General features: G+C 60.5%; 4 protein-coding genes across 9 annotated transcripts; 3 read left to right on the top strand and 1 right to left on the bottom strand.

The window, feature by feature from the left end:
* Positions 1-1,298: 1,298 nt before the first annotated feature.
* Positions 1,299-5,908, top strand: PROB1 (proline rich basic protein 1). Its single transcript, XM_005532681.3, has one exon. It carries the CDS (start codon positions 1,367-1,369, stop codon positions 5,555-5,557), a length of 4,191 nt encoding a protein of 1,396 aa, XP_005532738.2. The 5' UTR covers positions 1,299-1,366; the 3' UTR covers positions 5,558-5,908.
* A 561-nt stretch (positions 5,909-6,469) lies between these two features.
* MZB1 (marginal zone B and B1 cell specific protein) lies at positions 6,470-7,999 on the top strand. Its single transcript, XM_005532663.3, has 4 exons — positions 6,470-6,731; positions 7,001-7,107; positions 7,401-7,505; positions 7,574-7,999. The coding sequence occupies exons 1-4, from the start codon at positions 6,534-6,536 to the stop codon at positions 7,746-7,748; spliced, it is 585 nt and encodes a 194-aa protein (XP_005532720.1). The 5' UTR covers positions 6,470-6,533; the 3' UTR covers positions 7,749-7,999.
* Positions 7,992-12,445, top strand: SLC23A1 (solute carrier family 23 member 1). 3 transcript variants are annotated; one of them, XM_014261202.2, is made up of 15 exons: positions 7,992-8,201; positions 8,651-8,722; positions 8,902-9,003; positions 9,096-9,253; positions 9,327-9,415; positions 9,492-9,559; positions 9,653-9,834; positions 9,935-10,055; positions 10,159-10,315; positions 10,492-10,639; positions 10,759-10,864; positions 10,942-11,071; positions 11,260-11,403; positions 11,535-11,630; positions 11,747-12,445. In XM_014261202.2, exons 1-15 carry the CDS (start codon positions 7,992-7,994, stop codon positions 11,986-11,988), a joined length of 2,025 nt encoding a protein of 674 aa, XP_014116677.2. In that variant the 3' UTR covers positions 11,989-12,445. The 3 variants fall into 3 exon arrangements, with proteins under 3 accessions (XP_014116677.2, XP_087919796.1, XP_087919797.1); XM_088063670.1 differs by having other exon boundaries at positions 8,899-9,003; XM_088063671.1 differs by lacking the exon at positions 8,651-8,722 and having other exon boundaries at positions 8,899-9,003.
* Positions 12,446-15,188: 2,743 nt separating this feature from the next.
* Positions 15,189-22,677, bottom strand: PAIP2 (poly(A) binding protein interacting protein 2). 4 transcript variants are annotated; one of them, XM_005532664.2, is made up of 4 exons: positions 22,524-22,677; positions 18,945-19,110; positions 16,608-16,787; positions 15,189-15,428 (listed from the first exon to the last, which is right to left on the bottom strand). In XM_005532664.2, exons 2-4 carry the CDS (start codon positions 19,080-19,082, stop codon positions 15,363-15,365), a joined length of 384 nt encoding a protein of 127 aa, XP_005532721.1. In that variant the 5' UTR covers positions 19,083-19,110; positions 22,524-22,677; the 3' UTR covers positions 15,189-15,362. The 4 variants fall into 4 exon arrangements, with proteins under 4 accessions (XP_005532721.1, XP_087919798.1, XP_087919800.1 ...); XM_088063672.1 differs by having other exon boundaries at positions 18,945-19,104; positions 22,524-22,652; XM_088063674.1 differs by lacking the exon at positions 22,524-22,677 and adding an exon at positions 22,004-22,228 and having other exon boundaries at positions 18,945-19,104.
* Between the last annotated feature and the right edge of the window lie 1,718 nt (positions 22,678-24,395).

Below are 24,395 nucleotides of genomic sequence, written 5' to 3'. Positions count from 1 at the left end.
CTCCAACAGCCAGCTCCTGCTACAACCACAATGGTCACAGTGACAACAGCTGTGACAAGTGACACAGCAACACCGGAGGCTGCGAGGGTGGCGGGAGAGCAGCACCGGACACCCGGCTGTCCGTCCGGTGTCTGTCCGGTGTCCGTCCGCTTCACAGGAGCTGGGATGGCCCCAGACACACCCTGGAGCTCGGTGGAGAAGCAGAGCCCGGGATGGCGACTCCACCACTGCCCTGGGCAGTCTGTGCCAGTGCCTGACCCCCCTTTCCGTGAAGAAAGGGATTTGGGGGTTTGGAATCCCACATACACACAAGGCCACCACACCAGTGAGCGGTGGCCGTGGCAGGTCCCCTGCAGTCCCTGTGGGCACAAATGCCACCTGCAAACCCAGCCAAGCTCAGCAGGGAAGGGTTAAGTGCCAGCCCAGTTCTGAGGGAAGCTTTCCTCTCCTCCCTGCCAAGGTTTAAATTTAGTCCCTGCATGAACCCAGGGGACTTGGGCATCGGGTTGCTCTGGGGCTGGCAGTGCTGGGAAGCACCTGCTGCTTCTGTTTCATGGCAAAAATTCCCCCAAAAGCGGGGACTGGGCTGCACAAGAAGCACTTGGGGTCTGCAAGCTGCAGAGACCCTCCTGTCACTCCAGCCACCCCAGCACTGGCTTGGGGTGTCCCCAAAAAACAGATGGTTGCAGTCCTTTGGTCAGCTCCTGTGAATCCCAGGGGTGCTCCATGCCCGGCTTGATCCCAAGCCTTGAGTTTGCTCCTGGATTAGATATGGATATAGATATATAGAGAGATACAGATATTTGGATTAGATATGGGGGAGCTCCTGCATGGGGTAAGGGTGTGTTTTGGGGAAAGTGCAGTGTGGACGCACCACTGCCGTGGCGAGGTGGGCGGTGGCACCGGGAAAGGTGCCCTGGTGAGAATGGAGCTGCAGCTCGGGATCCTGCCGTGCCCTCAGCAGCGGGGATGGGACATCCCCAGAGGGCTCTGCAGGTCCCCCCCGCTCCGGGGCAGCGCAGGCCGTTCCGTGGGATCACACAGCCGGGAGCTCTGCGGGATGCCCTGGGACCTGTCCTGCGGTTTGGGGAGCGCGATGAGGGGCAGGGATGAGCCGGCGGCCCCCCGGCAGGTCCCCGAGGCTGGGGGCGGCGGTGGCATCCCTGCAATGCGCTTGGCATCGGCTGCCCCGGCTGGCGCTCGCTGAGTCCATGTGGTCCGGGGCTTGCTCTGCTGCCACCGCCGGGTCCAGCCGCCGGGACGGCGAGGGAGCCAGAAGGTCGAGCCAGCGGCCCCGGCAGAGCGGCCCCAGCCCCGAGCGGGGCTCCCGGCACCGCCGGAAGCCCCCGGGCTCCTCCCTGCCACCATGCCCCGAGGGAAGAGGGACCCGGTCCTGCTGTCCCCGGCCGAGCTGCCCGGCCCCGAGGGAGACGGTCCCCGAGCGGGTGGGGACGGCCGGCGGTCCGCGGAGGAGGAGGAGGAGGAGGACGGACACCTCCCGGGGCTGCCCCGCGACGACCTCACCAAGAGCATGTCGAGCTCCTCCGTGTCCTCCTACCACTCCGCCCTGTGCTCGGACGGCACGGAGACCTTCAAGGACTGCCTGGAGTTCCTGGACGAGGAGGGAGCGCCCGGCCGGGCTGCCCCGGGGCGCTGGGCTCCGGCGGGGGCCCCCGGCGTCCCCCCACCGCCCGGCCCCCTCGCCCGCCCGCAGCGGGCTCAGCTGTCCAGCGCGGCTAAGAATAGCCCAGCGCAGGGCCAGGGGGGCAGGATGGGTCCCCTCGGTGGGGACCGGCAGCCTGTGCCGGCCGCTGCCGCCGCCGGGGAGCCGGCCGTGCCCCGGCAGCCCGGGGCGATGCTCGCCGGGGCTCCCAGCGACTCGGACGAAGTGGACGGCGAGGTGCAGGCGCTGACGGCGAGGGCTTTCCGCAGCCTCTCGGGACTCCCCGGAGGTCGCCTCGACATGTGCAGCTCCCACACCTCCTCCAGCCTCTCCAATTCGCTGTCGGAGGACGGCGGGCGGCCGCGGCGGTGGCCGGCGGGCGCCGGGGAGCTCCGGGGCGCGGTGACAGCTCTGCATGGCAGGGTGGGCTGGCCTTTCCCCGCCGGCCTGGACGGGGAGCTGCTGGCCAAGGAGCAGTTCGAGTGCGTGGACGTGGAGCTGGAGAGCGGCGAGGCCAGGAAGGGCCACGGCAAGAAGAGGACGGTGCCCAAGCGCCAGATCCTGCTGAAGAGGAAGGAGAGGAAGGAGACGGGCTTTGGCCCTCGGGGGGATGGCCCAGCGCCACAGCCCCCTGCCAGGAAGGAGCCCCCCAGCAAGGGCAGAGCCCTCGGCGAGGATTTCAGGCTCAACTACCAACAGTTCATGAAGGCGGCGTCCCTGGGCACCGGCACCGACAGGACCAGGGCGGCCTCGAGCCTAGTGAAAAACGTCCTGGCCAAGAAGATGCAATACGAGCAGCGCATCAAGATGGAGCAGAAGGGGCTGCGGGGCAGCTCGACCTCCTCGGGGCCGTCCTCCGCCGGCACCGACCTGCTGGGGGATGGTCTGGAGGGCAAATCCAGCTCGCTGTCCCGCTCGGACTGCAGCTTCTCGGCCGAGGACCTGCGGGGCGGAGGGATGCCGGCGGCCACGGCGGCCGCGGGGAGCAGCAGCACCACCACCACCCATCCCACCAAGGGCGTGGTGCTCAGCGAGGAGACGAGGGAGACCGTCTGCAACCTGAGGAAGACGTTCAACGAGCTCAACCAGAGGATGAAGTACCGGGAGGTGTTGGAGGGCCGCTGGCTGCCCGCGGCCGCAGAGGAGCACACGTCGGAGAGGATCTGCTACCAGCGAGCCCGCGCCTTGTTCGAAGCCCAGCCTGGGGTGGGGAAGATGCTGGATGTCGCCCCTCGGTTTGCGAGGGCACCGAGGCCGTGGCCCAGCTTGAAGGAGAGAGCCATCGGCCCCATCCATTCCCAAACCCTCCCCTTCAAAGCCGAGGGGCCGGCGCTCCCCTCCACCTCCCCGCGCCGCCCCTTCACCTCCTCCCGGGGGCAGGAGGCGAGGTCGCTGCCGCAGAACCAGCCAGAGAAGCCGCCGGCAGCGCCCCGCCGGCCGCCCAGCCCCGGTATCCCGGCCCCCCGGGGGTCCCCGCCAGCCGCGCCCCCCAAGCCAGAAGAGAAGGGGAAGGGGCGAGTCCCGCAGCCCCGGGACGTGCGCAAGCTGGTGAAGAGCAGCTACAGCCTCAAGTTCGGGACTGCCGGCTCCTCCCGTGGCACCGTGGCACCGACGAGCAGCGGGGAGCCCCCCCCGGCCGCCCCTCTGGTCATCCACTGCACCTCGGTCCGCCGGGAGCCGGCGCCGGAGCCGGCGGGTGAGGAGGTGCTGGCAGCTCCGGCCTGTGCCGAGGGGCCCGCAAAGCCCCCCGGCAGCCGGGCCGCGCCCCCACACAGCTCCCCCATCAACATCACGAGGGTCCAGGCCACGCGGAGAGGAGCGGCCCCCACGGAGGAGCCGCCGGCATCGCCCCCGCGCCGGGAGCGCAGCGAGCTCAGGGTGCCCCCACGGGTGCCGCACGTGGAGACCCATCTGCACGTCCTGGTGGGCCGGCCCGGCCCGGGGGCCAGGGAGAGCTCCCCGGCTCAGAGCAGCGCGGTGCTGCGGGCAGAGAAGACCGTTCTCCTGCCTCCGCCACCCACGAGTCCCGCGGAGGGGCAGGAGGTTCGCGGCCGCGGCGGCACCAGGGCGCTCCACTCCGCCGAGGGGCCGGAGCCGCTGGGGCAGCGACACAGCAGCGGGGACAGCCGGGACCCCCGAGCCGGAGCCCCGGGGAGCAGCAGCGCGGCGGAGCCCCGGGCCAGCGAGCAGAGGCAGGAGCAGCCCGGAGGCCGGCAGGTGTCGGTGGGCAGCGGGGGCTCTGCCGGTGGCACCGGCCCCGCCGCCCCGCCCCGAGCCGGGGACGGCAGCGAAGGCCCCCCCGGGGCCTGGGAGCACTCGACGCAGTGCCCGGCGCCTACAGAGCCCTACCCGGCCGCTGCCCCTGCAGAGACCTCCAGCTACTTGGCAATCCCCGAGAGAGCCCCCAAATCCACGCTGATGCCAAAGCTGTCCTTGGTCCCCAACCCAGGCAGTGCATCCTTTGGGACCCCCTTTGTCCCCAGCCCAGCCAGCGCCTCTTTTGGGGCTCCCTCAGCCCCCAACCCAGGCACTGTGTCCTTTGGGACCTCCATGGTCACCACTGTGACCAGCTCATCCTTCGGCTTCCCATCAGCCTCCATCCAGGCCAGCACATCCCTTGGGACCCCCTTGGTTTCCAACTCCAACAAGTCTTTTGGGGCCCCTCTGGTGCCCAACCTGTGCAGCACATCCTTCAGGAACCCCCTGGTCCCAAATCCATCCAGTGCATCCTTTGGGAGCCCCTTGATCCCAAATCCATCCAGTGCATCCTTCGGGAACCCCTTGATCCCAAATCCATCCAGTGCATCCTTCGGGAACCCACTGGTGCCCAATCCATCCAGTGCATCCTTTGGGAGCCACTTGATCCCAAATCCATCCAGTGCATCCTTTGGGAACCCCTTGATCCCAAATCCATCCAGTGCATCCTTTGGGAATCCCTTGATCCCAAATCCATCCAGTGCATCCTTTGGGAATCCCTTGGTTCCAAATCCATCCAGTGCATCCTTTGGGAGCCCCTTGGTCCCCAGTCCATCGAGTGCATCCTTTGGGTCCCCACTGGTCCCCAATCCATCCAGTGCATCCTTCGGGAACCCCTTGATCAGCAACCCAATCCCCATTTCCCTTGGGCGTCCATCAGCCTCCCACATGGCCAGCTCTTTCTTTGGATCCCCTTTTGTCCCCAGCCCGGCCAGCGCTCCGCTGGGATCTGGTGCCTATCCCCTTCCTGCCGGGGAAGTGCCCTGGAGCAAGCCCAGCCCTGAGCCCCCCCTGCCCCGACCCCCCGAGGGCCCGGCTGCTGTGGAGCCCCCGGGTCAGCCCCACCTGGAGGATGCTCCTCATTTCCTCAGGAGCACCGACGGCCCCTCTCCGAGTGGGAGGAGCAGGCAAAGCCCCCCCAAGCCCTTCCCCGCACCCCTGCCCGCGCAGCGGAGGATGCTCGTGGATCCCAGCAGCGGGAAGTGCTACTACATGGAGCCGCCGCGGCAGCCCCAGATGAAAACGCTCTACGACCCCGAGACCGGGCAGTACCTGGAGGTGCTGGTCCCACCGGTGGCATCACACACCGGGCTCTACCCGGCACCTTTCAACCCCCTGATCGTGGCCCCGGGGGCCTATGGCCCACCCTACGCCCCCTACGGCGGCTTCCCGGGGCTCCCGGCACCGCCGCCCTCCGCCCCCTCGCCTCCGCGCCCCTCGCTGCCGGCTGCCGAAAACCCCGGGACCCCCGGCTCTGCTCCCAAGGCCGAGGGGCCGTCCCCTGCCGGGGGTCCCGACTGCGGCTACCTGGAGAGCCTGTACTACATCCCCACGGGGATGCGGGCCAGTCCCGGCCCCGAGCAGCCCCCGGCCCGCGGCAGCCCCGCCGCGCCCGAGGGCTCGCTGCTCCGGCTGTGACGGGATGGACCCGTGGGGATGTCCCTTCCGTCAGCCCGGAGTCAGCATCACCCCTGGGGCAGGAGGGCCCCCTACTCACGGCTGAGCCCGCAAAGCGCCGAGGGGCAGCGGGCACCGCCTGGACTTCACTGGCTTCTCGTGGAAACGGGGACAAAAAGGTTATTTTCGTCTGTGAGCACCTGGCAGCCCCAGGGGGACATGGAGGTGGGCTCCGGGCAGCAAAGGAACCACACAGGTCCTGCTTCCCCCAGTCCTGCCAGTCCCATCCCAAGGATGGGCCGGGCTGGTTCTCACAGGGGGGTGATGGCCTGGCCACCCCCAGCCCCCTGCCAGCCACGGCTGCAGCACAGACACCCCAAAAGAGTAATAAAAATGCTGAAAGAGCTTTAAATCTGTTTATTCATTCTGTGCTTGTGTGTTCTGTCAAGGGAGGCGAGGGGCTGAGGCACTTGGAACTTTCTGTCTGTCTTGGAGTGTCGGCCATAGAAATCCCAGTCCCTGGGAGCAGGAGGGGACTCTGCAGTGAGCCCTAAACCCCAAAAACCAGCTCTGAACCCCAAACCTCAATCCTTAACCCCAAATCCCAGCTCTAAACCCCAAATCCCAGCCCTGAGTCCCAAACCCTCGCCCAGCCCCAGCCCCTGTAGGTGCACACCATCCCAGGAAGGATTTAGGTTGAGGAGAAGCGTTCAGGCACTACAGGACTGAGTTAACAGCAAAAACGTCCCAGAGAGAGGACACTCGGTCGGGGACACCCCATGCACACCCCCCCTTCCTGCCGCAACGCCCGGGTCGGATGCAGGTGTGCGCTGGCCGCGCCTCAGCGCCGCTCGCCAACCCCGGGGGTTTATTAGCCCGCCCCGGGGGTTTATAGCCCGCCCCGGGGGTTTATAGCCCGCCCCAGGGGTTTATTAGCCCGCCCCGGAGGGTTACAGCCACCCCACGCCTCCGCCCCGCACTTGGGGAGCGCGGCAGGATGCGGGCGGCGCTGGCAGCGTGGCTGGTGCTGAGCCTGAGCCTGCTGGGGGGAACAGGGGCCGAGAACATGTGCGGGGACCCCCCCGGCACCCCCTCCCACTCTATCGCCGCTCCCCAGCTCAGCCCCGAGGAGCGGCTCTCGCCCCACATGCCCGAATCCCTGCTCTGTGACTCCTGCCACGCCATCGCTTTCCAGGTGGGGACACGGAGCCCCGAAAGCGGCAGTGAGAGCCCTTGAGGGGAGGCTCCAGCTTGGGGAGATGCCGCTGCTCCTCTGGGGCACGCCACTGATGGATATTCCGCATGGGCACCTTAAAAAAGCCTTTTGGGGCTCCTCATGGACCCTCTCACCCATGCAGAGGTGCTTCAGCACAGAACGGGGTGCGGACCCCAGCCCCGCTAGAGAGCAGGGTCCTGGACAGGCTGCCACCCTCACTGCCCGGATTCTGCCTTTTTTCACCCCAGATTGAAGAGCAGCTGAGCAAGGCAGAAGGGAAGGTAGGTAAGAAGGCTTTGAAGGAGTCGGACTATATAGAGGTGCTGGAGAGGAGCTGCTCACAGGACTGGGAGAGGTGAGCGGGGTGTCCCTGGGATCGGGGTGTCCTTGGGGTAAGGATGTCCCTGGGATGGGGGTGTCTCCCTGGGATGGGGGGGTGTCCCTGGGATGGGGGTGTCCTTGGGGTGAGGATGTTCTTGGGATCGGGGTCTCCCTGGGATCGGGATGTCCCCTGGTACAGACGAGTCCCCAGGGCTCAGAATGTCCCCAAGGACGGCGGTGCCGCAAGGATCAGAGTGTCCGGGGGTCTCCCTAGGGATAGGGGTGTCCCCTGCCACCATTTTCCCTCCAACCCCATTCTCCCCGCAGTTACGGGGTGTTGGAGCTGGACGGGGAGAAGCGGCTGGCGGGGCCGGGGCTGTCAAGGCAGCAGCCCCTGAGCGTGCTGGTGTCGGGGGGACCTTGGCCGAGCAGGTGAGTCGGGTTTGGGGGTGCTGCGGGGATGTCCCCTCGCCGCCAGGTGACCGCGGTGGCTCTCGCAGGCTCTCCAAGCTGTGCCACGGCTACGTGGGCGAGCAGGGAGAGGCGCAAATCTACGGCGCGCACCGGCGGGGCCCCGCGGCGCTGCGACAGCTGCTGTGCCACGGGGACAAGGGACCCTGTGCCGGCCGCAAGCACCGCCCGGACCCTCCCAAGGCGCTGCAGAACGAGCTGTAGACCGGCGAGGTTAATGCTTAATGCCCCGGTGACCTTCGGAGCCGACTTCGTCCCCAGCGGGAGCCGACACGTGTCGGGAGGTGGGCGCCTCGCCGCTGTCGCCTGTCACCGATGTCGCCGCTGTCGCTCGACGCCCGGCCCGGCCGTGCCGGCAGCAGCGCGGACTCCGGGAGGGCTGGGAATTACTGTGTAACCCACGGGCTGTAATGTTTCACCACGGAGCAGCCCCGATTAAAGCGGTTAATGGCTGATCCGTGGCGGGGCTGCGCTCGCCGGTTTCACAACCCGCAGCCAATGGCCGCCGGCCCGCCCGCCGCCCCTGCCTCCGCCACCGCCCGGCCGGGGACTAAAGTCCTTCCCACGGCCATAAAACGCCCCCGAGCAGCGACATCACCGCCGGGGACGCGTCGCCGCAGGATGGGGACTCGCTCGGGAGACCTGGCTCAGCCCCAGGTGAATGCAGGCGCCGTCCCCGTCCCCGTCCCTTCCCCGGTGTCGTCCCAGGGCGGTGGGGAGGGAGGCGGTGGCCAGGGACGCTGACCCCAGCTCAGGGTCAGGATGCTCTGATGGGGCTGGCAAAGGCCAGGGTGAGTCTGGGGACCGCTCTGAATCCCGGGATCAAGGGGACACGCTGGAATGCTGCGACTGGGGCTGGCTGTGCCACCCTTCCCATCACCTGCAGGAGGGATCCCCCTCCACACCTTCCAGGAACAAAATACCACGTAGGGATCCGGGCTTGGGAGCCCAGACCCCTCTTGGGAGTCAGAGTGGGCACCGGGTGGCAGTGACGGGGAACGTGCTGGGCCACGGCCCGGTGTCACCCGCGTCCCGCAGAGCCCAGCCCCGCTCCCGTGGGACACCGGGTCCGCACTGACCCCGCTCCCCCTGGTCCCCACTGCCAGAACGGGAGCTTGGCTCGGGCCCCCGGGGGCTCCCCGCACAGCCCTGGGAAGGAGCTGCCTGAGGCGGGCAGGGTGAGTACCGGGGCACCCCGCGGGCAGCGCCACACCCCAAACCCACCTGCGGATGGAGACCGGCCAGCCGCGACCCCTCCCATCCCTGCGGCCACAGCGGCTCCCATGGGACAGGGTCGGGTGTCCGTCCCTGCTCGCAGCCCCAGGGTGAGACGGGCTGAGCTGTGCCCCCACAGCAGGACCCCGGGGCGGGCACCAGGCCCCCCCGGCCGGAGATGGACATGATCTACCGGATCGAGGACGTGCCCCCGTGGTACCTCTGCATCCTGCTCGGCTTCCAGGTACAGCCTGGGAAGTGGCAGACCCCAAATTCCCTCTCCCCGCGGTGTGGGACTCCCCGCAGCCCCGCTGAGCCCCCCCCCTCGCCCCCCAGCACTACCTGACCTGCTTTAGCGGCACCATCGCCGTCCCCTTCCTGCTGGCCGAGAGCCTGTGCGTGGGCAAGGACCAGCTCACCGTCAGCTACCTCATCGGCACCATCTTCACCTGCGTGGGCATCACCACCCTCATCCAGACCACCGTGGGCATCAGGTAGAGCCGCGGCCCCGGCGGGCGCCCCTGCCCAGCCCCGGGCCCGGGCGCAGGCATCCCTCTGTCCCCCCAGGCTGCCCCTCTTCCAGGCGAGCGCGCTGGCCTTCCTTGTCCCCGCCAAGTCCATCCTGGCCCTGGAGAAGTGGCGATGCCCACCCGAAGGTGAGGGCAGGGGGATGCAGGGGGTGTCCGGCTGCTCCCCGCCCCCCGGGACCGCCTCACCGCCCTTCATCCCCAGAGCAGATCTACGGCAACTGGTCCCTGCCTCTCAACACATCGCACATCTGGCAGCCCCGCATGCGAGAGGTACCGGCTGCCTCCCTCCTGCAGCCGCCCCGCGGCACCGGAGCCCCCGGCAGGCTGCTGACGCCCTCTCCCGCACCCCTCCGTGCCCTGCAGATCCAGGGAGCCATCATCGTGTCCAGCCTGGTGGAAGTGGTCATCGGGCTGCTGGGGCTCCCCGGGGCACTGCTCAGCTACATCGGGCCGCTGACCGTCACCCCCACCGTGTCCCTCATCGGCCTCTCCGTTTTCCAGGCTGCTGGTGATCGGGCTGGCTCCCACTGGGGCATCTCTGTGCTGTATGGCATGGGGACACGGGCGGCAGGGGGCCAGGGTTGTCCGGCACGGTGCCAGGAGGATGTCAGGGGCACGAGGGATCCCGTCTGTCTTTCCCCCCAGAACCATCTTCCTGATCGTCCTGTTTGCCCAGTACCTGCGGCAGGTCTCCATCTGCCTGCCCGGCTACCGCCGGGGCCACGGCTTTGTCCTGCTCCGCATCCAGATCTTCAAGATGTTCCCGGTAGGGACTGGCTGAGAGCATCCTGGGGCGGCCCCAAATCGCCCCCTTTAGCCACACGCGGGCTCGGGAGCGGTGCGGGAGGGACCCGGTGTGTGCCCCGCAGATCATTCTGGCCATCATGCTGGTGTGGCTGATCTGCTACGTGCTGACCATCACCGGAGCGTTCCCCAGCCGGCCCGAGGAGTACGGGTACAAGGCCAGGACGGACGCCCGCGGGGAGATCCTGTCCGTGGCCCCCTGGTTCCGTGTCCCCTACCCCTGTGAGTGTCCCCCGGTAAATCCCCGATACCCCTTTGCCCTGGGGGATGTGGGGACCTGGCGCAGCATCACCGGCGCTGGGGAGCACTCGGGGGGGGGCCCAAAGCGGCACCGGTGAGCACCGGGGTGGGGAGGTCCCGGGGTGTCCCCAGCCCTGACCCGCTCTGCCCCCGGGCAGGCCAGTGGGGGCTGCCCACGGTGACCTCAGCAGCCGTGCTGGGCATGTTCAGCGCCACGCTGGCGGGCATCATCGAGTCCATCGGGGACTACTACTCCTGTGCCCGGCTGGCAGGAGCGCCCCCGCCCCCTGTGCACGCCATTAACAGGTACAGCCGGCTCTTCCCCCCTCCACGGTCCCTCCCTCGCCCCGCGGCATCCCTGGAGACCGGTCAGGGATGCTGCAGGACAGCGGGATGGGCACCAGCCACACCGTGTTGCTCCCCAGGGGCATTTTCACCGAGGGCATCTCCTGCATCATCGCGGGGCTCTTGGGAACCGGCAACGGCTCCACGTCCTCCAGCCCCAACATCGGCGTCCTGGGCATCACCAAGGTACCGCGGCCGGGGAGGGGTCCCGGCTGGGCCGGGGGGCTCGGCCGCTGTCAGCTGCCGCCGGTGTCTCGCTGCAGGTGGGGAGCAGGAGGGTGATCCAGTACGGAGCCGGGATCATGCTCCTGCTGGGAACCGTCGGCAAATTCACGGCGCTCTTCGCCTCCCTGCCCGACCCCGTGCTCGGCGGGATGTTCTGCACCTTGTTCGGTAACTTTCTGCCCCAAACCCAGCCCTGGGCCACGTCCCCGCAGCTTCGGGGGCTGGAGAGCCCAAGGGTGCAGGGAGGGTTTGGGGGGGAACGGGGGCTCCTCGCACCCTCCCCGCGGCTGGGGCAGCCCCCGATGCCCGGCCCAGCTCTGGCACCTCCGCCTGCATCGCCGCGTCTCTGCCGGCAGGAATGATCACGGCCGTCGGCCTCTCCAACCTGCAGTTCGTCGACATGAACTCCTCCCGAAACCTCTTCGTGCTGGGCTTTGCCATGTTTTTCGGGCTGACTCTGCCAAACTACCTGGATTCCCACCCCGGGGCCATTAACACAGGTACCGTCCGCCACGAAAAGCCGCAATTTTGGGAGTTTGGGGAGAGAGGAGGGTAAATCCCCCTTTCCGGGGGAGCAGCGGGGAAATCCGGCTCCTCACAGCACCCCCGGCTCCGTCCCACGCTCTCGCAGGTGTTGCTGAGCTGGACCAGATCCTGACGGTGCTGCTGACCACGGAGATGTTCGTCGGGGGAACCATCGCCTTCGTCCTGGACAACACCATCCCCGGTGAGCGCAGCGCACGGGCCGGGGAGGGGCAGGCGGCGGGGTCGGGGCAGATCCCGGGGATTCGGAGCTGCCAGCGGGGGTGGCAGGGCCGGGGGTGACACCGGACATCCCCGCAGGGACGCAGGAGGAGCGAGGGCTGGTGCAGTGGAAGGCAGGAGCGCACTCGGACAGCACGAGCAGCGCCAGCCTGAGGAGCTACGACTTCCCCTTGGGCATGGGCGCGGTGCGGAGGAGCCGCTGGCTGAGGAACGTGCCCATCTGCCCGCCGTTCACCGGCTTCAGGGCCCGGGCCAGGGGCACGGAGGCCGCAGAGGGCCCGGACGGCACGGACGGGGGCTCGGTGTGCACCAAGGTCTGAGCCAGGGGAGGGTCCCGGGAGGTCCCGCCCCAGCGCCGGAGGAGCCGAGCCGAGCTCCAGGGGCGCTGCCGGGGGTCGCCCACCAAGGCCAAAGCCGAGGATGCTGGAGCTCGGCTCGAACGCGGGGCTAGGGAAACACAACCCTGCTCTTGGGGGACACCCCGAGCCCCGGGGTACAGCCTGGGGACCGCCACCCCGTGCCGCGCTCCACCCGCAGCTTTAGCGGGCTGAGACTCATCCAGCGCTTGCAGAAGCCCGTCAGCCACATCGGAGCCAGCCGGAGCCCCGGGGCCACCAACTCCCACCCGGGGCCACGGATTTTCACCCTGTGCCCTCGGCTCTGGCACGGTGACCCAGCGGCTGGCACGGGCTCTGCGTGGGGCAGTGTCCAGACCAGCGTTAGGACGCTAAATTTAAGATGATACATTAAAAGTGATAAAATATTCAAGTGCACGTACCCCGCCAGAGCCTCTGCTGCCTCCTGCACCATTCCCTCGTCCTTGGAGGACTCTGCTGGTGCAAAGGCACGAGCACCTTTGACCGTACTCCTCCTGGGCTGCCAGGCACGGAGACACGCTGGATTTCTTCCAGGTGCTGCCTGGACCCGGTGCTGTGGGAAAGGCAGCTCAGCACAAGCCCTCGGCAAACCCTTCCTGCTGCGGGAGCTCTGGAGCTCCGGCTCGGTCCCGGCCGTGCTGGTGACACTGCCCCGTGCTCAGCTGCAGGCACAGAGGTGGCTGACCCCCAAGGCAGCAGGGGCAGGCCAGTCCTGGGCCTGGATTTAGCACCAAAGTTGAGCTGAGGAAACATTGCACAAGCCTGTCACAGCCCGGGGTGGCACTGTCACATGCTCGATCCCCAGCCTGAGCAGGGAGAGAAGTGAGAAAATCTGTTCAAAGTGAAGATGAGGGGAAAAAAACCCCACCCTAACTTAAAATAAACCCCAAGGGCTGCAAATACCACCAACTCCCCACTTCCCACGAGCACCAGCCAGGCTCTGAGCCCCCTCTGTGGCTGCTGTCCTGGTGTCACAGTGTGTGACACCTCTCTGGCCAAGCAGGTCCCATTTCCCTGTCCCCCAGCCCACCCTGGCTGGAGCAGGACTGAGGATCCTGGGGACAGCCCGAACCCGGCAGGGCAGCTCCTCCTCAATGAACATCCCAGTGCTGTGGGAGACCACAGAGGGATAAAGCCAGAGCAAGGAGAGCAGCTGTGGCCAGGCTGGCTGCTCCACACGCTGGATCCTGCACTCAGCTGCCACCACCCCGAGGTGATTGTGGCCAGGCCGAAGCTCATGGACAAACTGCAGCCACACAGGGCTTGCTGGTGGAACTCCCACTGCAGATAGAAACCAGCTGTGTGTCACTTGTCCAGGTCACTGGAAGTCCTGGAGGAGTTTTGCCAGTGCTAGGGAAGGTGCGGGAAGGGAAGGTGCGGGAAGGTGCGGGAAGGGAAGGTGCGGGAAGGTGCGGGAAGGGAAGGTGCGGGAAGGGAAGGTGCGGGAAGGGAAGGTGCGGGAAGGGAAGGTGCGGGAAGGGAAGGTGCGGGAAGGGAAGGTGCGGGAAGGGAAGGTGCGGGAAGGTGCGGGAAGGTGCGGGAAGGGGAGTGAGTGCCCAGCTTGGAGCTGGGGTAGCCCCATTACCATTCTGCAGGGCAGCAGCAGCAGGGGCTGGTGCAGCTGAGCTCCCCAGGAGGGAGAGGCTCCTCCTGGGGCTCTGGGCTGGTCCAGCAAGGCCCTTCTGCTGCGGGGAACCCCTGCGGAAAGACCCTGCCCATCCTGCCCATCCTGCAGAGCTGCAGCTCCGATTTAATCCCAGCTTAAAAAGGCGATCCTAACAGCAGAGCCAGGCTGTCCTGAGCAGGGCCTGGCCTCGATCCTTGCGGGTCAGAGCGGGGTGTTCCATGAAGCAGGAGTGGATGGGGCTGGGGAAGCTGTTGCAGCCAGGACTCGACTCCAGCTCTGGGAGCACCAGGAGCAGCTTCTGAGCACCCTCAGCTGCTCCCAGGGCTGCCAGCAGGACCAGGCTGGGAACAGGCACAGGGAAAAGGATGTGAGAGCACAGAGTGGGAGGAGAAGAATAAATTCCCACCCCTGGAAGCATCTGAAGCCAGGCTGGACAGGGCTTGGAGCAGCCTGGCACAGGAAGATGCCCCTGCCCATGGCACTGGATCTCTGAGGTCTCTTCCAAGGCAGAGCAGTCTGTGATTCCATGAAGAGTCCAGCTTCAGCCAGGATCCGGGCCATGGGGTTCCAAGGGCCAGCCCTGTCCTCCTCACGCTGCCAAGCCAGTTCCCCTGCCAGATGCCCAGTTATGAGACAGCCACCACATCAGTTCTACTATTATTTATTTTTTTAAATATTTTTGAAAAAATATAATTTTTTTACAATATTTTCAACTTAAACACTATTCACACTGAACACGTATGGCAGCTTAACCTACCCAAATATGAAGTTTAAGAAGCCAAAACTGTTCTAGCTTTATTAAAAGAAAAAAAAACCAAAACAAACAAAAAAACCCCCAAAAAGTTGTTGTGCTGTAGACTATTGTGTAGTGATGATTAAACAAAGCAAGGGAAAAGCACCACTCAAATCACTAATGCTGGGGTTTGCCTGGTTAAATCCAGCTGTGGGAAGTCGGGATGCTAAGGGTTCCATAGGCAGTGCTATGTAGGGTGCCTGTTCCTGGCAGGAACTGAGATGGATCTCACACCTCCCTGGAGAGCACGGGAAGGGAAGGTTTCTAACGTGATCACACACTGCAAAGGACACGGAATTGCTTCCTCCCAATCGCCTGGATGTTAGTTCAGGAGCTGAGATCTACGACTCTGTACAGGTCTGTGAGATTTGGGTTAAGCTCACGCTGCTTCCCAGGATCATGATGTTTTGCAAGGGGGGAAATTAACGTTAGTAACAACACTGATACCTCAAAGGAAAGTTAGCTAATTTGCATAACAATCAGATCTCCTCACTTTCACTTGGAAGTTAAGGCATTATCAGGTGCAAGCTAGCACCAGTTAACACATCTTTAGTTAAAAACAGACCATTCACCGCAAATTCCAAGTCCTGTTTAAAAAGTCAGAGTCTGCAGAAGGTTTTATTAACGTGGTACTTTGTCTCAACTTGACTGGTGCTTCTTACCTCACTGCCTCCTTCGCACAGAGCCAGGGCCCAATTATGTTTCCATTAAACTTTTGACAGATTTACTTAATAACAGTCTCAGCACTTTTATTGAGCATGCAAGACTAACAAAACTTTGGCAATGCATAAGTGTAACACAGTGACAAGAAGAGAGAGCTTTTACAATTAAATCTTCTAATACTGGCTTCACAGTGTGGAAATTGTGCTACATCCACCAAAAGAGGGCCCAGTCTACTCAAATGTTTAAGTACTTCACCCCAGGAACAAACTCCTTTGCGTTTGGATTCAGATTACTCTTGACCTGAGGAAGGGAAGAACAGAAATTGAGGTGAATCATTATTTTCAGCTTCTATTTTCAAGCTGAAGACAATTAGAGGCAAAGGTTTACGGATTTAGAGTAACAATCAGGTACACAATAGGCTTCCTACATTTAGCAGCAGTCTATAATCCCCAGAAAAACCCATTCCCCTGTGCTACTCCCTGAGTTATCCAACCTTCCTTAGCTCCACCTGAATTTTCAGCTGGATGAGGGCTCAGGGAGTAAGCAGCAAACCACAGGCATGTACCAACCACAGCAGCTCCCCTCATGCTGAAATAGCCTTTTCTCAAGTTGAGCTGCTCAAACGTGCCACGAGGTTTCTAAATTTTGCTTATTTAAGCAAGAGGTGACTTGTTCCAGGAATTTCAGCAACTTCTGGGAATTTTGTGTGTATGAGCATTGTATTGATTTTTTACATGTCTCTGTGACTCTCCTGTCCTCCCCCTTGGCAAGTTGCTGCTGCTCCATGTCCTGCAGTTCGAGGTGGGCACCAGCACCTTCAAAAGGAGCTCTTTATCACAAAGAGATGGAGAATTAGGCTTTTCTCATCTTCACTGAGGCTGAAACTGCTGCCTGCAGCTACTTCAGCTTGGAGAAGTCAGGGTCTGCATCTGAATCTGAGCAGTTGTGTGACAGGATGGTGTGGGGTCTGTGCTCTGTACAAGGAACTTTGGATTCTGTGAGGGAAAAAAAGCACACGCTGCCCTTTCCTTTAAGCTGAGCTGTGCACAGAAGTCAGATGGCAAAAAGAGGGAAATAATCACAGTTTGGCTGCTTCCCCCTTCCCTAGAATTGCTACAGGGATCTGCTGTGGTTCTCCCAATCCCAACCAGACTCTGGGACAGGGCTCAGAGCAGCCCAACGTGTCAGTGCTGGCAGATACCCAGTGACCCTTTCCCAGTCCCGGCTCCACTCAGTGCCCTTCTTTCCTAACATCCCACCCACTCCTGGAGCTGTGCCATGGGCTGGGAAAGGCTCCACGTGGGTATGAAGAAAGCCACCAAACAGGTCACATCCCATGAGGACACATCCTTCCCACTTACCCTGCACAGCCAGGCAGGGTTTAACAGGCTCCTTCCTGCTAGAAAGGACTTTCTTTTACCACAAGCAGCCTTGCACAAAGAATTGAACTTTAGGGGTAAGATGAGAAGCTGAGCTTACCACCAGATCCTCCAGCGACGAGCTGTCACTGATAACAAGGTCATTGAACTGGTCCTGGATTTGATCCATTGTTTGTGGGAGATCACGGGCTGGAATAAACCATTCGTGCTCCTCCTCCTCTTCCAGCATCTCCTGGAAACAGCGCTCGATAAATTCTTCTTCCCACAACTCCTCTTCGATCTGTGCAATGAAAAGAAACTGCTTCAGCAACAAATCTACCATGAGCTCATGGGGGTTTTTATTGCCAGGTCTGTGCACCCAGCTGATCTTCAGCTGGAAGGACATCTTTGTCCCAGGGATTGGGGCTGCAGCTGAAAGGGACAGCCAGAAGAACCCCCACCCCAGCCCCAGCTGTTTTGTTTGCAGCTTGTTATGACCTAAAGGAGAAGGAAAATGTAGGTCCCAAGCAAAAATTTCAGCTGTACCAACTAGTCTGGACTGAGCTTGCTGCAAGTATGAGGAAGGGAGCTGTGCCAACACACAGAGCCAGGAAACACTCCCCAGGAAAGTGTCCTGGGGAAAAAATAACCCCTGCCTGTCACCTGGAACAAGCAGCTCTCCTTGGCTGTGGGTGTGTGCTCACCCACCGTGCTCTCCTTGGGAACCCCACCTGATCCCAGCAGCTGTCAGGAATGCAGCCCTGCTGTCCTGGGAGCAGGACAAACCAACTCATACAGAACTGACACACAGTGCAGAGATTAAAGCAGTTTTCCTTGGTTGTTCAGTAAACGAGCTCTGGAGGGAGTTCATCCTACAAATTTTCCATGTCCTGTATCAGAGTGTTTAAGAGTGGAAAGCAGGGAAACAGAAGCTGGTGTGAAGGACTTGCCCAGACACAAGGGAATGGAAAAATGATTCAGGACAGATTTAGAAGTTCACTCAGTGGAAGCTCAAACAAGTTTTCCTATCTATCCTTCCCTCTGAAATCAAACACCTCCTCAATCCCGGAGTGGAAATTCAGTTACCACAAACACCAAACCAAAAACATTAACAGCAGATTATCAGGACTGCTGTGCAATCTGGGTCCTTGCCCTTGGGGCAAACACACCCACGAGCTCACCTGGTGCTCTGGGGAACAGGGACTCATCCCCACGTGCTCCGAGGCACCGCCCAGGCACTCCAGAGGCAGGGAAGGCTGGCTCAGTGATTTCCCAGGGCAGCACTCCAGCCTGGGTGGCACCTGCAGGAGGCACTGCCTCCCTCCTGCTGTGGGCACAAAGCCACAGGCTCCTGTTACACAGGGCTTGCTCAGCTCCGGGGGCCTGGTTACAGGCCTGTACCCCTACAGCTGCCTCCATGGCAGCTCCAACACTACGAAATAACATTTAATTCCCCAAATAGCTGGAAATTAAGATTGTCTGTTTTTATTTCCCAGCTCCAGTTTAACTTGCTCAGGCTCCCAGAGGGCTGTGTTTGCAGCAGCAGGTTGCCCAGGCTGCCCCAAGTGTTTGTCCGTCTGACCCTTCTCCCCTCACACTTCACCTTTCCTCTGCTCTGACAATGGAATCTGTGCCTGAAAAATCACAGCACAACTCAGCTCCTTCCCAGAGAACTGCACCCCCTGTATGCTGTGGGACAGTTCCCAGGGGGAAAAAGCCACCAAACAGGAAGCAACGCACGAGAGAAGAGAGAACGGAGTTTTTGTGAGCTAACCTAACTGAATGAGCTCAGTGCTGCTGGCACCTGAGGATGCCATGCTGGTGCCTCAGCACCCAGCACAGCCACAGCTGCTGGGGCACAGGAAGCAGCTGTGGAGAGCACAGAGTGAGCTGGGAATGGGTATGGAAAGAGGTGGGCAGTTCCCAGTCTGGGAAGCAGGAGAGAAAGGGGTGACAGAGGCAAGGTGGCAGAGGAAGGTAAGGCTTCCTTCCCTCCTGAGGGAGAAGGGAGCTGTAAGACTCAAGTATTAAAATGAGCAGCTCAGTCACCCAGTGTCCTGTGGAGCAACAGTGCTGTTCCCAAGGCAGGTGTCCACCTGGAATTCCCCAGCTCAGCACTGGGACACTCTGCATGCCTGCACACGCACACCTCCCAGGCCGGCCCTTCCCAGGTGCCACGTGCTTCTGTCAACTCTCTTTTCTGCCCTCCCTCCTCCAGAAGCAGGGAATTAATGCATGCTTTCAAATGTGCTGCACTTCCTGTTTTTTCCACCAGGACTACAGAAAATCAGCATTTACTGCCAGAGAAAGGGAAACACGTTTTCTCCCCAGGATCACTCCAGAGGGCCAATCTGAAACTTCCTCTCCAAAGGACTGTCAGTGGTGGACCCCAGCCCTGTCCCTTCAGCTGGGCAGTGACAAAGGACAGACAGGCCACAGAAAGCAGGTAAAGACTTGCCTGTCTGTTAAACTCCTCCTCGTTCTCCATCCACATGTACTCGGCAAAGGGGTTGTCATCCTCGTGGGAGTGCCCGTTGATGATCACATCCTCGCTGATGATGCTGGGGCTGGTACTGCTGCGACTCGGGTCCTTCATGGCTGCCACTCCGATCCCAAACCTGCAACTGAGCAGAGCAGCAATTCAGCACCTGCAGAGTCCTCACTCCCTGCCTCTGCACAAGGCCAGCCCAAGGGAAGGGGGGCTGCAGCCGCATTTGGAGGCTCCAGGCAGCCCTGCCCCGAGTGCAGCAGAGCTCTGAGATCCCAGCAAGGAGCGGCATCACAAGCACCATTCCCATTGTGTGTGGATTCCAGGGACAAACCAATTTCCCCAACTGAACCTCACCAAAGCCAAGCACCACGGCCAATGAAAAGTGACAGGAAAAAACAGGAAGCGCGCGTACTTGCCAGTAGGAAATATTTAAACATTCAAAAGGAGAATTTGTTTTCCAAAGCACTTTCAAGGGTTGTGTGTGATGGCACGAGCCAGGTTTCACAGCCCTTTCCCACTGGGAAACCTTGCAGGGAGCAGAAACTACGAGGAACTGACCCTGCACAGGGCCACCTGGAAATCTGTGTGTTCTGAGCTGACACAACAGTGCTGCCCTTCCTCTACCATGCCCAAATACACAGATCAACACCAGAAAAGCTCAGTATTTGTTGGATACTAATACTGGTGGTATCAATTTTCTTTAAACAGTATGCAAAGTGAGGCAACGTCTTAAAAAAAATGACCTAAAAAAGACCTGACCAAAAAAATCCATGACTCAAGTCAAATTTGAATGTTTTTCTCATGTTACAATTCACAATGAAAGTTGCAGCAGGGAGTGAAAATATTTTATTATCAAAACAACAATTTAGCCTGTTGCCTGCATATCAAAGAGTGGCTTCTTCAGAGAGGAGGGTATCAAAATACAACCTCGTTGTTATTAAGAGTACAAGGGCTTATCACCCAGAACCTCACATTTTCTCTTTGCATTCCAGTTGGTGCTATTATCTAGGGAATTGATGCAGCTTTTGGTTCCAAACTCTTGATAATAGCAGCTAAAAGCCTGCCACATCCAAGTGACCAATTAAGAGAAGCACAAAGAAGAAGGAACCTGCCTGGCTCGCTCTGTTCCAGGTTTTTCAATCAAAGGCAAAGCCCAGCACGGAAGTCACTGCAGCTCCCTGGGAAGTGCCACAAATGGGAGCAGATCCCGTGTATTCCACTGAGAGAAAACAGGTTCTTTTTGATGTTCTTTCAAAACAAACTTGCTGAGGATTACTGGCAGCATTTACATAAAACAGGAAAGGCTGTTGCATTTAACACCCCAATTCAAGCTTGAAATTGCTTTAAGCCTCTTCAGCTGTTCCCAAGCCAACGCATGGGATGGAGTACAGGAAATAAAGCCTAAAAAATATAAATTCTTTCCACCCCCCCTTCCCTTTTTACTGGCATGTGTTTTCACCTTCTCTTTTGTGGAGCTAATCTTGGTATTACTATTTTCCTGAAAGTAACTGCCTCAGCAGTGAGGAACTCGGACAGCTTCTACACAAAGGTGACTGTACCCAGACAAGTCCAGAATGGTAAAAATAATTAAAAAAAACAACCCAAACCAAACAAACCAACCCTACTTGTTTGTGTAAAAGCTTGAAAGGTTAATTTGTTGACTCATGGGCCAGCTTTCCCATTTCTGAAGCGTTCCCACCGGACAGGAGCTCCAGCTTTAGGAGGGAGAGAAGTCCAGCTTGCACCAAACCAGCTTTGTCCACCACTGCCCAAGGATGATGGGGATGATCTTCACGAAGGACCCAGGCTCAGCCTGAATAATTGAAGATTATCTGATGAAGCCCTCAGTCCATTCATGCCTTTCCCACATGTGGGAAACATGCCCACACTCACTTATCCTGCAGGAACACTGAGGAAGCCCCACTCGCAGCACCACTGATTTAATTTTCTGCAGCTTCCAACAGAACAAATAAACCTTCCAGAAGAAATAAACCTTCCCTTTTCTCCACTTCCAAGACACAGACCAGGTTTCTGTGCTCACGTGTGGGGACAAGCTCAGTCTCGTTTCACCAGTACTGGGTATAACCTTTTCAGGGAATTCTGAGGGGCAGAGCCAAATGCCACTTGAGTCTTGCAAAAAGTCCCAATCTAAACAGGCTGCTGCAGGAAACAAGCCCCAGTGCCAGGCTACACTATTGCTGGGAATAAAAATAACCCATTTTCCATCTGGGAGTAGGTGGGAAGCAGAGGAGCTCAAAGCTCCTCACTCTAGAAGAAGAAATATAACATTGGCAGTGCTAAGGAACAGAAATCGGGGAGAATTCTGCCACGGTGACACACTGTGAGGCTCTGACCCAAGTCCCTCTGGGATTCTGGTGTGGAGTGGGGGTGGTGGAGCAAGCACGCTGCAAGCACACAAGGAAAGACACTAATAAAAACCAGGATTTTTATCGTAGGAATGAAGACAGAAATTAAAACCCCTGTAACAACAGGCTTTAAGCTAACCCCGAGTTGTTTTCTGTATGCAGTGTGGAGCTTGTTAGTCAGAAGATCACTAAGGCCCATTAATTCACCCATTTCCCTGAATTTTGCTGCAGTTACAGCCATGAAGAGCCCTTGACCGACCATCATTAAAATTCAGAGCTTTGTGACTGAAGAGTCTGCATTTAAAACCCAGTCACGAAAGAAGATTATCCACTGCCTTCTCCGGAGGTGAGGTCAGGCCTAATTCCATGCAGCAACCTCAGGTCCTTACCCGGCACAGGAACAAGAAAGAGAACAATTAGGTTAAAAAATGACGATATTTGCTTTAAGGATCCCAAAACAACACATGATAGTTTTAGCAGCAGCTGAAGATTAAGGGAAGGTGTTTCAGAGCAGCTCGAGCAGGAGTCAGTGACTTGTTTATCACCCGGTGATTCCTCCTGCGAGTCGGCAGCGCCGGCCCAGCTCCTCCTTATCTATCGAGATTAGCACACGGCTCTTATCAACGGAGCTGATTATAACCGTCTAATAATTATACTCGCCTAATAAACAGATTTCTTAATCAAATTCACGCGGGACGCCAGCGCTATCTGATCTAAACGCTTCCAAGTGCTGCGCTGGAGGTTACCGAACGGAGCCGCCTCCCCCGCGCGGGGCTCAGCCGGGGGTTGTGGGAGCAGCGCCCCGGCGGGGACGGGGCCCCTCGGCGGGCGGCCGGACCCGCACCGAGGCCGTGTTTCGGTAATAGCGGAGTCGCGGCGGGGCGCGGGCACCGCGAGCCGGTGTTGGCGGTAACCGCGGGGGCCGGTAACCGCGGGCCCCGCCGCCCCCGGCCCCGCGCGGGCGGTAACGCCGCGGACCCGCCTCCCCCCGCCCCCGCTTTGTTCGGCACCAGCCGCCCCCGCAGGCCCCGGATGGCGCCGCAGACAATACCGAGGGGCGGCCCCGCCGCGGGGGGGTGGAGGCCGCGGCCCGGCGCCGCCTCAGGGGAGGGGGCGGCGCCCTCGAGCCCCCCGCGGCGGTGCCGGCGGTTCTGTGCCCGGGGTTGACCCCGCCTCTCACCTGCGGTGCGCAGAGGAGCCGCCGCTCCGCCGTGACCCGCCCGGACCCCACCGGACCCACCGGCCCCGCTCCGCTCCGCTCCGCCCGGTCCGCGCTCGGCCCGGCCCGCCCCACTCCGCCACACACCGCCGGACCTGACGTCACTTCCGCCAAGGCCGGGCCCCGCCTCCTCTCCCCCGGAAGCGGCTGCAGCAGGCGCGCGCCAGGCCGCAGCACCGGCGGGGGGGCGGCGCGCTGCACGCCGGGACGCGTAGTTTTTCGCCCCTCTCGGCGCGCAGCATGCCGGGAGCCGTAGTCTCGCACGGCACCTGGCGGCCATTTCGCGCGGCGGCGCGCTGCACGCCGGGAAGCGCAGTCCGGCGGGGCGGCCGCCATCTTGTGGCACCAGCGGGGAGGGGACGGGGGCCGAACACCGCCGGGGCTCACAGAGGGGGCTGCGAACACTCCCCGTTACCGGGCACCCACCCCCGGGGCTCCCAGAGCCTCCCTCAGGACAGCGGCTGAGCCGGGAGGCGCAGCTCCCTCGCCTCACTGTGGGAGGGGATAATGGAACAGAGGGAACAACACTCCACTAAGTGGTGTTTCTGCACGGGGCTCGTGCCTTTTTTAAGGCTCCTATCAGGAAATGGGACATAATAAATATTCTTTTCTAGTACCTGCCGAGGCTTCAGCCGGATTTACAAAATGGGTTCAAAAAAGCCATTTTTATTCTCTTTGCTCCTCCTCTCCCCTTTCCTCAGGGGAAGGTGGGAACGCCTCTCCTGCCCCACAGCCAAGCTGTGCCCATCGTGCCCATTCACCTCACAGAGGCACAGAAACCAGACACGGAACGAGTTCAAGCCCTTTGATCCATCCAAGGAACAAAATGTGGAGCCACAAACCCTCCTTGGCCTGGCTGCCCCAGCTGCAGACACGCGTGGCACACAAGCAGCTGGAAATGCAAAGGCCCAAGTGTGTTTTAGTTTATACTGATTTTATTAGTCACCATTACCAACTTGTTCCCAAGGCCCCAGGGTTTCCTCAGAGTACATCAAACACTGCAAAATAGCCCTGGCAAGCATCATCCTTAAAAAAAACAATATTGTGCTCTTGCTACTCTTATTTCTACAATTTTCAACTCCACAAATCCAGCAGGATGTGGTTTTCTCATCACTAAGAGCCTTCTCTTTCTATTTACTCCTACAGCAATGGGACAGCAGGCTCCAGGTTACTCCTTGCAGCTGAAATGAATGCCTGAAGCGCAGAGCCCAGCATTTCACACTCACCCTTGTGCTCTGGGATTTCCCTCACCCTTCACAGTGCAGTTATTCCCAAATAAGCAGCCCATGACACCAAGGTGCATGTCTGGAATCTGTCCTCAAGATCAGGTTTTTCTGGCACCTTTCCTCAGAAATTACCCAAAGCACTCTATTCTCCCCCACCTCTGCATGGGAACTCTAGACACTTGGCAGCAGCAGTGGGTTTGATTTCATTTCTGACGTGTAAAAGCATCCTTACACTTACACTAACTCACACCTGGGAATGCTTTTTGTTTAAACACTAAACATTTTGTTTACCTGTACACAGGTCAGCACTCACACAAGGTACAAGGTCAGCACAGCTATTAGCTAACAAAAGGTTACTTTTAAAATTGCATGTAGTATTTCAATACATTAATCTCAAACGCACGTTGTAAGGAAACTTAAAAGACCTTTGAAATAAATCATCTGCCACCCTCAGAGAGAAGGGGTGCCTGGTCTGCAGCCAAGGCAGAGGCACTTAACAGCCTCTCGGTGACAGATGAGTGACAAATGCCTCCCCAACTGGAGCTCCAGGCCCATCCTTATAACTTAGTTCTGCTCTAAGTCAGGGGTTGCAACCAGGGTTGCTGGT

This window comes from Pseudopodoces humilis, chromosome 17 (genome assembly GCF_049639895.1).
Source record: "Pseudopodoces humilis isolate 2021_Gansu_Grassland_sample_001 chromosome 17, ASM4963989v1, whole genome shotgun sequence".
In the NCBI taxonomy this organism is placed as follows: domain Eukaryota; kingdom Metazoa; phylum Chordata; class Aves; order Passeriformes; family Paridae; genus Pseudopodoces; species Pseudopodoces humilis.
Note: the sequence above shows the minus strand (reverse complement) of the source record. Positions and strands in the feature narration are given on the sequence as shown.